The 16,512-nt window shown below is 40.8% G+C and overlaps 1 protein-coding gene across 2 annotated transcripts; it reads left to right on the top strand.

The window, feature by feature from the left end:
• Nucleotides 1-1,328: 1,328 nt before the first annotated feature.
• LOC5513258 (1-aminocyclopropane-1-carboxylate synthase-like protein 1) lies at nt 1,329-13,561 on the top strand. Of its 2 annotated transcripts, none has more exons than XM_048725405.1 (15): nt 1,329-1,751; nt 2,213-2,272; nt 2,978-3,042; nt 3,913-3,982; nt 5,052-5,118; nt 6,500-6,597; nt 6,811-6,888; nt 7,543-7,643; nt 8,186-8,275; nt 9,800-9,845; nt 9,927-10,037; nt 10,287-10,317; nt 11,603-11,745; nt 12,385-12,538; nt 13,302-13,561. In XM_048725405.1, exons 1-15 carry the CDS (start codon nt 1,641-1,643, stop codon nt 13,373-13,375), a joined length of 1,299 nt encoding a protein of 432 aa, XP_048581362.1. In that variant the 5' UTR covers nt 1,329-1,640; the 3' UTR covers nt 13,376-13,561. The 2 variants fall into 2 exon arrangements, with proteins under 2 accessions (XP_048581362.1, XP_048581363.1); XM_048725406.1 differs by lacking the exon at nt 1,329-1,751 and adding an exon at nt 1,897-1,947.
• The last annotated feature ends 2,951 nt before the right edge of the window (nt 13,562-16,512 follow it).

Here is a 16,512-nt window from a genome sequence, read left to right as displayed (position 1 = left end):
TTTGTGACTTGATCTGTGTTTGCTTGTCTCTATTTGTAGTTCGGAATTTTGTGTCTTTTTTGGTAAGAAATGTATCTGAGTTTAAGCATTTGTTTATGAATTGGTAAAAAATCAAGGTTGATATTTTGACAAAAGAGTCAATTCTATTACATTGCTTAGATGCACTTTCGAAGGTCGTCTATGCCTTAGAGGAATCTATGAGTATCCAGGTCTGGTGATGTTTAGTTTGCATTTCTGACGTTTTGGAGTTGGGCCTATATTTTACAGGCGTCCAAGGGCGTAATGGTAATGAAAGACTTAATAAAACGTTCAAAAGAAAAAGTCGACAACAACGTAGATTTATGTTTTTAGAACGATATTTCGGCAGGCCAATAACTGCCTTTTTCAGGTTATAAACCTGTTGTCGACTTTTTCTTTTAAAGGACTTTTATAGCTTGTTTCCCACCATTTGAATTCTATTCAACAAGCTATCAAATTTGGATTAACATCAATAGAGCAAAGACAACAAAATTTTCAATCTTTCCTGGTGACTGGACAGAAAAGAAATAGAGACTGGAAAGATTTTGAAGCAAAAACGTTTTCAGGTTTCGTTATTTGCATGCGCGCGCCGAATAGCGTCATTTCGAGAGCAGAGAGCGCGCGATGCTTTTGAATTTTATTCTCAAACGCAATTTTTGTCGCAATTTCCAAGAGGCTCGTCGTTGTTGCCTTGTGTGTTCGGTTAATTATTCTCAACTTCGAAATGATCAAAGTTAATCTACGGGGTTCTGCTTTTTCAAACTTTTCGAAGCTCTGCACTTGACCTGGTCTAGTGGGATGATGACTTTGACCTGGTCCGCACATTTTATACCGCGGGTCCTTGTTTAACAAAATAATGGAAAACACAAAACACAGGTTGTCTGCCGTATTTGAGGAACTTTTTAGTTGGGTTTTCTTTTACTTTGCATGGCAGCACATAATAAAAAAAGAAGACGCAATACGCGCGAGCCCTTGTACATGACTATAATAATTTTCGCGGCAAAAATATGTAAGGGAAAATCAAAGAGAGAGAAAATAAGTGAAGACAATAATGCGCAAAATATATAATTCTATGATTCTTTTGTATCCCTTTGTGCCCCAATCGCTAGCAGGCCACAGAACGATAGAAGATTCAGAAAAAAAAATAATATATTAAATTTTCACCGGAAAACCCGAGTACCCCCGAACCTCGATAAATAGGTCCATGGCGATAACCGACAACTGTTAATTTGAAATATAATAGGCTTTACTCCGGTGAAAGAACCATTTCCAGAGAACACCTTTCCTTCACCTCTGTTCACCGGGGAATCCCACATCGTGAGAAAAAGCCATAAAATCAGAACCCTATAAAACCTCGCACGTCGCGGCCCTTCCCTAATCCCTAACCACCATACTCTACTAACTTTTGGTAAGACCATTAGTGGGCTGAGAAACTTTCAAGTTCCTCCCCAATTTAAATGTTGTATTTGAATCATGAATCGTATTTCGAGTCGTTTGGTACCGTCTTGGAGAGAAAATTGCTCTAGAACCTAGTCCTCTTTCTGTTCCATTTGAACTAGTCATCCGTGGCCTCCAGGCCTTCCAATCAAGTGAAAACTAGCCCTAGCGAAATCTCGTTAGCCATGGATACTCTCTCGACTCGTGGTCATGAAATCAAGGATTTTAAAAATGTGTTAGCTTGTGCCTTTAATCAGCAAATGAAGAGAGCTTACGATGCGAAACGAAACCCTACGGTAAGCTTATGTACAAATTAGCTTATGTAGAAATTAGTCCTTAGCACGCTTTAACAATGTGTTTATAAAATTGATTTTTTTCAAATACACTTCACTTAACTTATATTTAATCCTTATGGCCGGTATAAAAAATGTGTTAGCTTGTGCCTTTAATCGGCAAATGGAGAGAGCTTACGGTGCGAAACGAAACCCTACGGCTTATTTATAACACGCGGGAAGCCAAAACTGCTCTTCGTGCTGTAAATAAATTTTCTAAAGTATTAAGTTACTTATATCATTTAGAATATTTTAATAAAACCGTTCAATATTGACAACCAAGTTGGACACAGGTGATCCTCTGTTTAGAGAAGTATAATGACCAAAACGCCAATAGCTGCCTTTTTAAATTGTGGAATAAGTCACTTAGATCAAACAGCTTAGCCATTCAATGATAACAGAAACCCTGTTTTTTTTATTTTCAGGGTATCATAAACTTGGGAACATCCGAAAATAAATTGATGTTTGATGTAATAGAGGAGAAGGTGAGTATCAGGGGCATTGCCATGGGGGTTGCCTAGCCCCTCTTTTAGCAGCTAAAATACAGTAAATGTATGAGACATTATCTATAAATACAGGAAAAAATGCTTTGAAAATCCCTTTTGGGCCCCCTCCTGTTAAAAAACCTGGCTACGCCGCTGAGTATTGTGTTTTATTTGTCGCCCAACAGCAGGGCAGCGCTCATCCCCTGTTTGGGTATAGGGACATATCCCTGTAAGAAAAAAAGAAGATTACCCCCTCCCCTGATTCTTAGGTGTAGTTGAGTGTTAATCAATATTTTATATAATATATAGCAGAGGAAGAAAGGAACTTATAGATTCCAAAAACATTGAATTCTGCTGTTTATAATATTGTTGTTGTTTAAATACTATCTAATTGCCTATTGTTGTTTCCATGCGATGTTATTAAAAGAGTATGCTTTCACTGTTGCCTAGCAAAAATATGCACTAGTCATACTGCATCTGTTCAGGAATGATGTCTGTTTGTGTGCACCATCAATCACTAATTCAGCCAGAATTTCAAGAAAATACAGTACTATTTGTGTGGGAAACCTTGAGGGTGATGTGTTTTTCTATTGTATGAGGCATTTAAGGATTCTACGGGCATCATAAACATATATGGTCTGTTTGTGTCATTTTAGTAAGGGGCTTCCTGTTCATACACAATAATATTTTCTCTCTTAATTTTAGCTGCAGAGTCTTCCCGCTGTTCCTGAGTCGTTAACTCACTACGGTAGTTTTCATGGGGTTCCAGGGTAAGATATAAGTTAATGCTTCACCATAAACATTGTGTTCCAGGCAGGGGCGGCGGAGTGGTCCCATAGGTGGGGAAGGGGGGGGCGAAAGTTGGGGGGAAGGGGTAGGTAGTGGTTTTAGAGGGAGGGGTGGTTGATGGTTTCAGGGGGAGGGATGGGTGCTGGTTTAAAATTCTAAAGCGCTATTTATAAGAACGCTTGGGATAACCTCAATTTTTATGCACTGTATTTTAAACTGTTGTCAGTTTAAAATGTTGTCAGTTTTGTTGTCAGTTGCATATGGACCGCTTGAAACCGGTTGGTTAAAAAAAAACGTTCAGATATAAAGAAACATTCGCTCAGAAAAGCTCTTTCAAAATGGGGCTGGCACCCCCCCTGACCCTCCCCTTCTGCCGCCTGCCAGGGTAGGTATGAATTAATTTCTTATTTAAAACATGCCATTCCAGGGTAAGGTATGAATTAATACTTCACTTTAAACATGGTGTTTATTACTGATTTAACTCAAAAGACTAAGAAATCATGTGAAAAAGGAGTTGGCCAGGTGAAATAGTTAGCATATTGATTTATTTTAAGAAGAAACAATATGAAATCTATGCTTACTGGTCCCCAATTTTGGGTTGCCGAGAGAGTTTCTGGGCTTCTCTTCTTGATATGTAACCTATCCTCTCACTCATTTTGTTTTCCTTGCTTAAAAAACACTTTTAGGTACCTTTTACTTTAATGATTCTTTCCACCAACCAGAATGCATAGCAAGTGTAATAGTTCATGTGTACCATGTCACATAGTGACATGGTACTGAACTGATGACGGCAAATGTTTTTGTGACTGTAAATTGCCTCCTCCTGCAAGTAATACTTTTTTTTCCATTAGGCTGAAAAAGGCTATTGCCAAAATGCTGGAGCATTTTATGAAACCAATAGAACCAATCAAAGATTGTAATGTAAGTCTGATATTTCATTGGAAAACATGCATGAAACATTTAACTCAAAATGTTATTTTTAAGGAGATGGCTCTATACTTAGTTGCTGACATGCCTCCATATGAATTCTAAATCATCTGTGTTTCTTAGGGAAAGTTCATTTATTATCCCAAGGGGGGGGGGGACGTGAGGATACTGTGGGGGGGGGGGACTCTAGAAATTTCTGAGGTTTAAAGGAGGGGCGTCAAAAGTGTTTGGATTTTAAAAGGGGGGTCACTGACTCCTTTGGGTGTTGTCTCTACTATATCGTTTGACGAAGTTTGGCTTAACTTGTCTTGGTTTGTGGGCAGATATTTGGCATGCACAATCTTGGAGTCCAGGATACGTATTAAGCCACATTTTTTTATGCAATGCAAACCTGTATACACCCTTAATACATCTTCTTTATGTGCTTATGTTCCATATCTAAAATATAAACAAAACATTTTAATGCTATAAGCGCTTATTTTCTATCATAAAAATCCTCGCCCATATCTGATTCGCTGTCTCCCTCGCTCTCTCTCTTTTCTCTTTTCTCATGCTGCACTTTTCTTTCAAGGATAAGCCTTTTTGCTTCTTTTACGTCATCTAAAGCATCAACCATCATCAGGTTGCAACCTGGAGTTAGCCCCATCTTTGAGAAATTGAGTGCCTTTACTTTTATTAATTAACATTTTTCTCAGCGAATTCTTTACCCTCCACTTTTCTGACCAGTTTGCAGCTAATCTCTTGCTTGTGTTCCTTTAACATTGCCATTGCCGTTCCTTTCTCTGCTCCTTATTTCTTCGGTTTTCGGAAGGGGGGGGGGGGACCGAAAATATGGGGGAAGCGTAAGGGGGGCATGGAAAATTTTGTTCCTTCTGAATGGGGGGTCAACTAATTTTATCCCTCACTTTTATCAAAATCCTCACCCCCCCCCCCCCCCCCCTCGGGATAATTAATGAACTTTCCCTTAATCAGTTGTGCTAAAACTTTTTGTGTCCATAAACAATAGAAATGTGATGGGAATATTGTGAGTTACCTAATGTTGATATGAATTAATAATTGTCAGATAATTGTTTTTAATGGGTGTGGTCCTGTCGTGGAAGCTCTTGGGATGTTGCTGGCAGAAAGAGGAGGTGGGTATTCAATTCAAGTTATAGAAAATGTTCAAGGCTGCGATAGCTCAGTGGTACAATGTGGTACAATGTGCGATAGCTCAGTGGTACAGGCTTTGCTTCTCAAGCGAGTATGAACCCAGGTCAGGTCAACTTGGGATTTTTTCAGACGTGTAAAAACCTGGCTCTCTACATTGGGGACTGTGTATCCCTCGTGGCGTGGATGACTACATTAAATTGCAGTCCTGTCTCGCAAAAAAAAAAACAGCTAACCAACCTGTTATTGTGGAACATTGTAAGAACCACTGAAGATGGCAGAGTCCATCTTCATTGTCTGTACTTGGCTGCATAATCAAAAGGGGCATTAACATACTAACACTCTCTCGTCCATGTAAACTGTGGCAGCACAGTGCACCTTGTATAGCAGTCCAAAAAGGACCCTGTGTAATGCAAATCTAGGGAAATTCAGCCTATGGCTGCAATTCTGGATAAAGTCGGCCCAGCTTCCTTTCCTTTACTTTCCTATTTTTTCCTGATATTTCCAAGATTCCTTGATGTACATGGGACAGACATGATGGAAAACATGACATGACGTTTAACCCTATCGTGCCTAGATATTGAATTTTCCGTATTTTGCTGTATACCTCTTTGTTAAATAAGCCCATTTAACGTCTAATAATAAGGAGGAAAATTTGTCTAAATATTTAGTGAGTAATAGCAAAAAAAAAATCAAAATTTGTATAAGTACTTAGTGAGTAATAGAAAACAAAATATCAAAATATTTTTGTTTTCAAATTGATGCGACTTATTGTAAATTGTCATTGAAATTTGTGCTTTTCGTCTCTGAGCCCATACATAGGGAAAGAATGATCAAGGAAAAAATAATATTAAAAAGCCAAAATCTGGGTATGGGTATTTCTGCCTCATGTTATTCATGTTTTGAAAAACAGTCCAGAATACTAGGAACCAATGGTTATTGTAAGAAATTGTGTTTTGCACATTTTCCAGGTTTTTCCGTCATGTCCATGGGACAAAAAAGGAGAAGAAAAAATAAATTTGTATTATAATATACTTGTTCTAGCAAGTTGTATAGATAATCTTTAATTTGGAAGCTAATCACCACCCCTTACAGCCGCTATGCTGAATAGCACAGATAAAACATGGTTGAGTCAAAGGCATAAAAGATGCCTCAGTAAAATGGAGAACCCAGAGATAAACCTTCAGGGCAAAGGTGAGAACCAGCTAACTGAACTCACACTGGAGCCGGGAATAAGAACTGGAACCCAGTGGTGATAGACCCCCTTGCCCTTATCTGGTTGAGGAGGCTTACAGAAGAAAACTATTTATTCCCTTTTCCTGACACCCATAACATATATACATAAAATATATTATTCTGTTTCAGATGCATTTATGACCACAGCTCCTTACTATGGGGCCTTCAAGGATGATCTGTGCCGAAGAGGTGGCGTGGATATAGTGCCGGTGTACCTCTCTAATGAGGTATGCAGTAAATATGGTGTAATTAGTACATATACATATGTCAAATTTTGGGTTTTCAAAAGCTAAATCAAACAGGTGTGATCATTAGCAAGATCGATTTTAGCTGTTTGGCATTACAAACTTGTCTCCTAGGGTTAGGTTGTGATTGAGCTAGTATAAACAAGCAAGTTCGTTTCTAATCAATTTTGCCTATATTTTATTGGCTTTTTTAAGATTGCAAATGATGAGAGCAAGCCCTATGAGCTGTCAATGTCCAAAATGGAGTCTGCATACCAGCAAGCCTGTAAAGAGGTAGCATTCATGAATCCCAGAACCTTTCCCCTCCCCCCTTCTAAAATGTACCACATACGGTATATTTCATATCCCCCTGGCCCTCATCACCAAGCCGTATTCCTCCCCCAATATAGAGTAGCTTTAATTAACCCGTGAAATAAAGTGTAATAGTCAAAGTTTAATAGTCGGGAAAACACAAAAGAGAACAATGGGATTATATGGCAATAAAGGGTAATATGTTAAAGTGTAATTCATGGGTTAATGGAAAATGCTCTATCAACTAAGTTAGAATAGAATATTGTGAGAAGCAGTCCCTTCCCCCTCTCCCTTCCGAAATGTACCACAAGTCTTTTATATCCCCCTGCCCCTCATTCATCAAACCTTATATTCCTCCCCCAATATCAAGTACCTGTAAGTAATAAATATAATTTTGCAAGCAGCAGACCCTTTCCCTCTCCCTTAAGAAATGTACAACATATATTTCATACCCCCCCACCCCGCCCTTCATTTGCCAAGCCGTGTATTCCTTCCCCAATATCATACAAGTTTTAAATAAAATTTTGTCTATTTCCCCCCCCCCCCCCCTCCCTAGAGCGTAGTCTTCCCCCAAGCTACTTGAGGAGACTGAAGCGCGTCTCTACATATCTGAGTTTGTTTTCTGATTTTTTTTAGGGCAAAAGGGTCCGTGCTTTTATCTTATGTAACCCATACAACCCTGTTGGCAGCATATTCAGTGAGAAGGAAGTCAGGGATTGTCTCAGCTTTGCTCACAAGTATGGGCCTTGTATTTTAAATGATATGTTTATTACTTGCCTTTTGCAGCTTTAAGCTGAATTACAGGTAGCATTTCATAAAAGACAAATACCAAATTTTAAAATATGTTGGTATTACATTTTATTACTAAGGTCGAAAGGAGCTGTTAGATCTTAGGCAATATTATATATATTTATGAGTAACAGCCGACCTCTGACTGTTTGCCAGGCTGGTTACCTTTTTGTCTATTGAAGCCATAAATGTTGCACATTGAGAATGTCTCCTGGCATTGATGATTCCAACTGCCCTCTTTCGGGTACAGCTCAAGGGCCTCTGTTAGGAATGTTGGGAGGTTGTAATGCATGAGCCATCTGTTTTCAAGAATAGATGTAGTCAGGGACCAGTATATCTCCCCCCTAAGGGATGGCAGCTGTTCGAAATTTTATACCCAAAAAGATGTGACGATCACCACTGTCTACTTTTCTGGAGAGTCCCTCCCCCCTTAGGGCATCTCCCCTGTGGTGGTGTGTGTGGAATGCTGTACCATTTTTTATGTCCACAGGCACTCACTTCATGTTATCGTAGATGAGATTTACCTACTGTCTGTTTACAAGGAAGGTCACAAGATGCCCAATGTCCTCAGTCTTCAAGGGTGAGCTAGACGCATCCCATTGGGTGAGCTAGACGCATCCCATCGGGTGAGCTAGACGAATCCCATTGGGTGAGCAGGACGCATTCCCATTGTGTGAGCTAGACGCATCCCATTGGGTGAGCTAGATGCATCCCATTGGGTGAGCTAGACGCATCCCCTTGGGTGAGCTAGACGCATCCCCATTGGGTGAGTTAGACGCATCCCATTGGGTGAGTTAGACGCATCCCATTGGGTGAGTTAGACGCATCCCATTGGGTGAGTTAGACGCATCCCATTGGGTGAGTTAGATGCATCCCATTGGGTGAGTTAGACCAATCCCATTCGGTGAGTTAGACGCATCTCCATTGGTTGAGTTAGACGAATCCCATTGGGTGAGCTAGACGCATCCCATTGGGTGAGTTAGATGCATCCGATTGGGTGAGCTAGATGCATCCCCATTGGGTGAGTTAGACGCATCCCCTTGGGTGAGCTAGACGCATCCCATTGGGTGAGCTAGACTCATCCCATTGGGTGAGCTAGACGCATCCCATTGGGTGAGTTAGACGCATCTCCATTGGTTGAGTTAGACGAATCCCATTGGGTGAGCTAGACGCATCCCATTGGGTGAGTTAGACGCATTCCCATTGGGTGAGCTAGACGCATTGGGTGAGCTAGACGCATCCCCTTGGGTGAGCTAGACGCATCCCCTTGGGTGAGCTAGACGCATCCCCTTGGGTGAGCTAGACGCATCCCCTTGGGTGAGCTAGACGCATCCCCTTGGGTGAGCTAGACACATCCCCTTGGGTGAGCTAGATGCATCCAATTGGGTGAGCTAGACGCATCCCCTTGGGTGCTAGTACTTCTCCCTCCAGAGCATGCGTTCTCACACTGGCGTTATTATTACTTATATCATAAGAGTGAACCTTCAGTCTGTAGCACATGGTCTGATGGTTTTAATAACCCTGTTGCGTAACCTTGGATCATAGTGCCTTTTGTTAATCAAATGTTACAACATGTTGCCATACTGTACTACCCCTCTCCCCTGTCAGTGCTATGTTATACCACCCCTCTCCTCTGTCAGTGCTATGCTATACTACCCCTCTCCCCTGTCAGTGCTATGCTATACTACCCCTCTCCCCTGTCAGTGCTATACTGTACTACCCCTCCTCCCTGTTAGTGCTATGTTATACCACCCCTCTCCTCTGTCAGTGCTATACCATACTACCCCTCTCCCCTGTCAGTCAAATACTATACTACCCCTCCCCCTGTTAGTGCCATTCTATACTACCCCTCTCCCCTGTCAGTCAAATACTATACTACCCCTCCCCCTGTTAGTGCCATTCTATACTACCCCTCCTCCTGTCAGTCAAATACTATACTACCCCTCCCCCTGTTAGTGCCATACTATACTACCCCTCCCCCTTTTAGTGCTATGATATACCACCCCTCCCCCTGTTAGTGCTATACTATACTACCTCTCCCCCTGTCAGTGCTATACTGTATTACCCCTCCCCCTGTTAGTGCTGATTGTGATTTATATTGTAGGATTCCTGACCCAGAACGGACGCATGTGGTTTGGGGATTCAGCAAGGTCAGGCGTTAAAAAGGGATAGAAATTAAAATATATAGATTTCAAAAAATAAGCTATCAGTAAGTTTACTTTTCACTTCAGGATATGTGCGTTTCTGGATTTCGAGCTGGCGCTATCTACACCGTCAATAAAGACTTGTGTGGCGCGTTGAAATCCATGGCGTATCTACAAAGCACATCCCTCCTTACTCAAGTAAGTTCTTTATGGAGAGAATATAGCTTTAGCCTAGTCCCAGGCTTTATTACCGGATTTCCTGTGTTTAGCCTAGTCCCAGGCCTTATTACCGGGTTCCCTGTGTTTTGCCTAGTCCCAGGCCTCCTTACCGGGTTTCCCGTGCCCGGAGGTGAACCGTGCGGTCGTTTCCAAGAATTCTCTTGTTTCGTGTCCCTGAAACCTATCGTTGCAGTATGTTTTTTAGTGTAACAAGTTTTTTTTTTTCAGCATTATTTGGAGCATATGATTTCAGATTTAGGTAAGTTCATAAATAAAAAGTGTTAATTTGGAAACCTTTTACAATCTCGAGTAATTCGTAGCAGATCCGCGCGTAGATCGACACGCGCGCCCAATCAGGAAAGAGATGGTGCAATAACAGCCATGTGAAATGAGCAAATAAGCATTTTCCGGGCAGCGTAGAAAGTGCTAGCCCTATTTTCTTTGACTGGCCACTTTAAGTGTAGAGTTGGGACTCAAATTGTAGAAAAACACGTAAAATTTACTACGAAGATCAACGAAAATCAAAAAATCAACCAAACTACTTACAAGAGCAGTGTAAGTCCTACCATCATACTTGTGTTTGACATTACCTCGGTTACTTCGATTACATATAAGAATGAGACTGTCGTTTGTATTTTTGCTGTAAATCTTGACGTTTTCCGATAAAACTCGTAGTTAGAAGTCAGACGAACAGCGAATTCGGCTTTCTCTCCTACTTATCCCTGCATCACTGCAAGTTGACAAAAATAGCTTTGAAAACACATAAACACATAAACACAAACACTACCGAAGAGAGCACCGCTTTATCTTATCATTGCCAAGTTTTCGTATTCTGAGCTGGATTCGTACCGTTTCCATTCAACAACCAAACTCGTAGTTATCTATTTCTATGCTTCTCTCCATTATATTACATTACTCCGTTACTGTGTTTTATTTCCCAAGTCGCAGAAAGACCCCTATAAACGTCTGTATTTTAGATAAATCCGAGCACTGACCTCATCTTTAATCTTTAATCTTTAATAGTTATACTCCTAAAAAACAGTTAAGACTATACTAGGAGTTGAAAAGGAAAATACAATATGTAAATACAAAAGAAAAATATAATAATAATAATTATCGGCCATCGGAAAAATAATTTAGGTTAAATTTAAAATGAAGCATAAATATATATTACTTGAAAATTATTGAAATTAGATGCACTCTAAAGATCAGAAACTAGTAAAAAATATGTTAATTGTCATCCGACATGTTGTACAATTTGTGGGACTTATGTTGGACGTTTGGTTTGCATTTCGCTGGCTTCTATTTGCTGCTTTCTGATTGGATATTCGTGCGCGCGTCGGATCTATGAGTCACGCAAATGCTCTTACATCTAACGGCTAAAACAAGCAAAGGACATGATTCCAAAGGACATGATTTTTATAAAATGAACCGTAATAAAAGGTGAGAATCGTTTCCTTGAAAACAATTTCTGGTTTCCAAGCCGCGTCTTCCCATGGCCATGTCATTAAACCATTTTTGTCTCTCTTCCCGCGCCGCAACAGACTGGCTAGATCACGTGTTCCTACCAACCAATCAGCGGCGCCTACAAGAGTGCAGCAATATCGTTTGTGATGCGCTGCGATCCGTAGATGTCCCGTATGTTGATGGCATAGCGGGACTCTTCATATGGGCAGACTTCAGGAAAGTAAGAGCGCTTTTGTCAGTGATGACTCTTGTGGAAGCACGGGTGGCCTAGCGTGTTAGCGCGTCGGCCTCTCACCCAGGTTCTCACCCAGGCCCAGGTTCGACTCCTGGCTCAAACTGGGAATTTTTTCCGGGTTCCTGCCTTGATTCGAATTTGTGTGTCACAAGTGAGTTGGAGTTATTCTCCCGTGTTTCCAGTCTTAAGGACACTAAACCGGAGGGTCCCCTCTCTTCAAGCTGCACTACATTAACAGGGACGTAAAAGAACCACTGGGGATGCAATAAACCCTCTGGCAGTGACCACCCCCAGTGACAGTGCTTACTAAACGAGGCCGGCCATTTGTTAGAAAACTGTATTTGTGGGGGGAGTACGGAGGAATTTGTGTTCACCGTTTTAGCTCCTTCTAGTTCTCCTAGTGAGTCTCACGCAAATACCGTTAATGGCCGTAAACGGTGTGTCAAATTTACCTCCTTTGCCTTTAATTGTCGCGTGTTGATTACGTTACTCTGCCTTTCGTGAGTTCCCTAAGGTGAGACCCGGACGGCCACCTGCATGTTTGACAGGCGGCCCTGCGCCTTCAGGTGTGCAGCTCGGTGGATGCCGCCCTAAGTACTACCAAGATCTTGTATTTGCTTGCAGCTTCTCTTGTCTCCCACGTTTGAAGAAGAATGGGAAATATTCAACGAATTCATGAATTACAAGCTGTACATCACGCCAGGGCAGGCTTTTTACTACAATGAGCCAGGCTGGTTTAGAATCATATTCGCAACTAGGCCGTCTATATTACAACTTGGTAAGTGAGTGGAATTTTCATGCACCGTGGCCTCGACAACTCACTGCCTTCAATAGTTATGGACGACGTTTGAGTTATGCTTTGTTTATTCTAAAATGTCCCCCAAATTAAGCGGCCACTCTCTGGACCGAAACAAGTGGTCGTCTGTTAGAAGTTGAACACCAATGAAACAAATATTTGAGACTTTTAGACGCGTACCCAGGATTGGCTGAAGGGGGGCGCGCAGTCATAGGTCTCATTGAAAAGCAGAGTATTTGAAGATTTCGTAAATAAGAATTGACCCCCTGTTTGCCGCCGAGGGGGGTGCCCGCTCACCCTGTGCCCCCACCCTCCCTCCCCTGTGCACGCGCCTGACTGTATATAGTGACCCCAGGGCGGGGTTTATAGAGGTTCAACTGCTGTCTGTATCTAACAGGGGGAATGCGAAATCGGTTCCTTGTTAACGCCCTTTTGGGTGGCTGGAAGCAAAAAGAAATAATTCAAGCTTAATTCAAGCTGTAGAGCTGGCGGCTTCTTAATTTGATAATGTGGCTACCTAACATTCCAGAGCAGCACAAGATAAAAAAGAATAAAGTGTTATTCCGAATAGACTTGGTCATAGAGAGTTGGCTAGCAGGCCTGCTTGAAAAAAACGCGTCTTTGCGGATGGCTCTCAAATGTCTCATAATTATTCTCCGGTGTCACAAAATAGCAGAAAAGATATGGCTAGCCTCTGTTTTTGTTTTTTTCGAAAAAAATATATCTTTCTTATTTGTTGTTACAGGTATGGAACGGCTGAAATCCTGTGTTAATCACCTTAGGCAAAGGGCTGATCTCCAAAAATTGTCGATCGCCTAGGCTGGAGGTAGACCACGCATGTACCGGTGGGCTCTAAGTGTCGATCGCCTAGGCTGGAGGTAGACCATGCATGTACCGATGGGCTCTAAGTGTCGATCGCCTAGGCTGGAGGTAGACCATGCATGTACCGATGGGCTCTTGATAAAATATTGGATCAAATATACTGTTTTTTTTTTTCAATGTTAATTATTCATTTGTTGCGTTCTCTTTTGCTACTTCTAAATTACCCTTACAAGTAACTTCTGTAATAATTCCTGGACGGGCCCCGGGGCAAGCGTGTCTTTTTGTTTAGCACATGTTTAGTTCTCGAATAAGATAAACGCTAAGCTCTTGAGCCTTTGTGAAAACGCAAAATTGCTAAATTTGTACTAAAGGTTGAACCATTTACCTGAGAGAGACTCTTCCACATGCGCTCTACCCAGTTCTCTCGCACATCGAGAATCGCGTAACCGCATGCGATGCAAGCAAAGTCGGCTGGTCACATTGCCAAGCGAGACCAGCACCCCTTGCGCGCCTTGTTTGTACTAAAGGACCTTGCTTTTCTTGATTAGAACTGCTGTCTCGGCTCGGTATCTTCTGGCGACCTCGCTGCGACAGCAATTACCACACGCGAGATTGTTATAGATGGCATAAGACCCAAGAAGGTCAAAACAAACTCAGTAGTATTTATTTTATAGCATATGAAGAAAACGTTGTCGTTTTGAGGGACTGGTACCGAGGAATCTTAGTTTATTTCAGATACTTTCTCCATTGACCAAGGATGGTCACAGTCACTGTTTTTCTCTTCTGATTACAATTCATAAAGTTTACGAAGCACCTGCGATACGGTAACCTTAAAAATGACAAGAATCATGCAGTTTTCCAAATAAGGAATATGTTAGTTTCCTTATATTGAAGTGACCGCGTTTGTCAAAAACGACAATTTTTCGCTAAATTTTCTTGATATGATGTTACGAAAATAAAGTTTGGGATTGTAACATTGGACGAAAAAAAATAATAAACACGGTCATTCTGGGTGCCTGAGTATCCAACCATATAAGTATGTGTCTTTGTTGTTATTTGCATTTAAGTGCAAAATATTTTACGTTCGTTTGAGAAACGAATTAGAACGTAAGTAAATGTTTTTTGCCCAATCAACCGGGGTTTTATGACGTCATGATAGCATAGCGTTCCAAGCTATTAGACGCAATTATGCTCTTTAATGTTCCGCGGTTCTATCGTACAAGATAAAATCTATCTATCTATATATATATTCATCCCCTGATGAGTGGGCAACCACGAAACAGACCTGTAGGGAAACCTATGTAGTTTGTATTTTTCTCAAACCAACACTATACACCGCTCTACTTTCGAGTATTGAGCACTTTCTATGAAAGCCTTCAACCATCATTTCATTTTATATATATATATATATCATATGAAGAAAACGTTGTAGTTTTGAGGGGTACCGAGGACTCTTACTTTCTTTTCAGATACTTTCTCCATTGACCAAAGATGGTCCCAGTCACTGTTTTTCTCTTCTGATTACAATTCATGTTTACGAAGCACCTGCGGTACGGCAACCTTAAAAATGACAAGAATCATGCACAGTTTTCCAAATAAGGAATATGTTAGTTTCCTTATATTGAAGTGACCGCGTTTGTCAAAAACGACAATTTTGGCTAAATTTTCTTGATATGATGTTACGAGAATAAAGTTTGGGTTGCCTGTGGATATAACTGCTTGAAAAAGTATACACAAACTTGATGGTTAGGCCCTTAATTCGTTCCCTATGAAGTATAATATGTAGATTTAGGCATTCCCTAAAAGCGGAACTCCAAAGCAAATCCTTGCTTATTTTCGCTCAATAATTAAAAAAATATCAAACATTATTATTAGATTTCAGATGGCACATGCAGCGCTCAAATGGTTTCACACGTTTGCAACTGAGGTGCAGCAAAATCCGCTTGACAGTCCGCTATGTCATGTAATTATAGAAGCAGCGAAGCGTTTGAAAAAGCCTCATACAAAAGAAGGCACCAGTCACTGCGGAGATGATTCGCAAAATCGTAGATAAGTACGCTGGTGCGGATGCAAATCTAAACAATTTAAGACTAGCATGTATATGTGTTATAGGTTTCGCAGGTTTTTTCCGATTCGATGAGCTCAGCAGAAAAGCTCCTGCGCATTTAGGGTTTAATCAAGAGTATTTTAGAATTTTGGTTCCTAAATCTAAGACAGATATATACCGGGATGGGAAGTATGTGTACATAAAAAGGTTACCATCTAGATACTGCCCTGTTACACTCTTGGAGAGATATATGCGCGCCGCAGATCTAGAAGCAAATGATACTCTTCCTAATTTTAGGTCGGTAACGTTTAGTAAGCTGTCAAACATACAAATTAAGAGGCAAGTATATATACTCGCTGTTTGGAATGTTTTTTAAAACATTAAAAGGAATGTATAGCTTAACTCAAAATGCTATAGGTTACATAGTCTGCGAGCAGGGGGCGCAACGACAGTGGCAAATAGTGAACACGATGGCCAAATCTCAAGTAGAATAATGAAACCGTACGGAAGATGAAAGCTGACGTAGCAAAAGACATGTATATACTGGAAAGCGTCGAGAGTAGACTAGATGTGTCAACAAGGCTGGGATTGTAATTAGAACATTGGACGAAAAAAAAAAAAATAAACACGGTCATTCTGGATGCCTGAGTATCCAACCATATAACTATGTGTCTTTGTTGTTATTTGCATTTAAGTGCAAAATATTTTACGTTCGTTTGAGGAACGAATTAGAACGTAAGTAAATGTTTTTTTGCCCAATCAACTGTGTTTTATGACGTCATGATAGCATTGCGTTCCAATCTATTAGACACAATTATGCTCTTAAATGTTCCGCGGTTCTATCGTACAAGATAAAATCTATATATATATCATATGAAGAAAACGTTGTAGTTTTGAGGGGTACCGAGGACTCTTACTTTCTTTTCAGATACTTTCTCCATTGACCAAAGATGGTCCCAGTCACTGTTTTTCTCTTCTGATTACAAGTCATGTTTACGAAGCACCTGCGGTACGGCAACCTTAAAAATGACAAGAATCATGCAGTTTTTTTCCAAATAAGGAATATATTAGTGCCGCGTTTGGCAAA

This window comes from Nematostella vectensis, chromosome 3 (assembly GCF_932526225.1).
Source record: "Nematostella vectensis chromosome 3, jaNemVect1.1, whole genome shotgun sequence".
NCBI lineage: Eukaryota > Metazoa > Cnidaria > Anthozoa > Actiniaria > Edwardsiidae > Nematostella > Nematostella vectensis.
The sequence above is the reverse complement of the archived record's forward strand: the minus strand, read 5'-3'. Positions and strand labels throughout refer to the sequence as shown.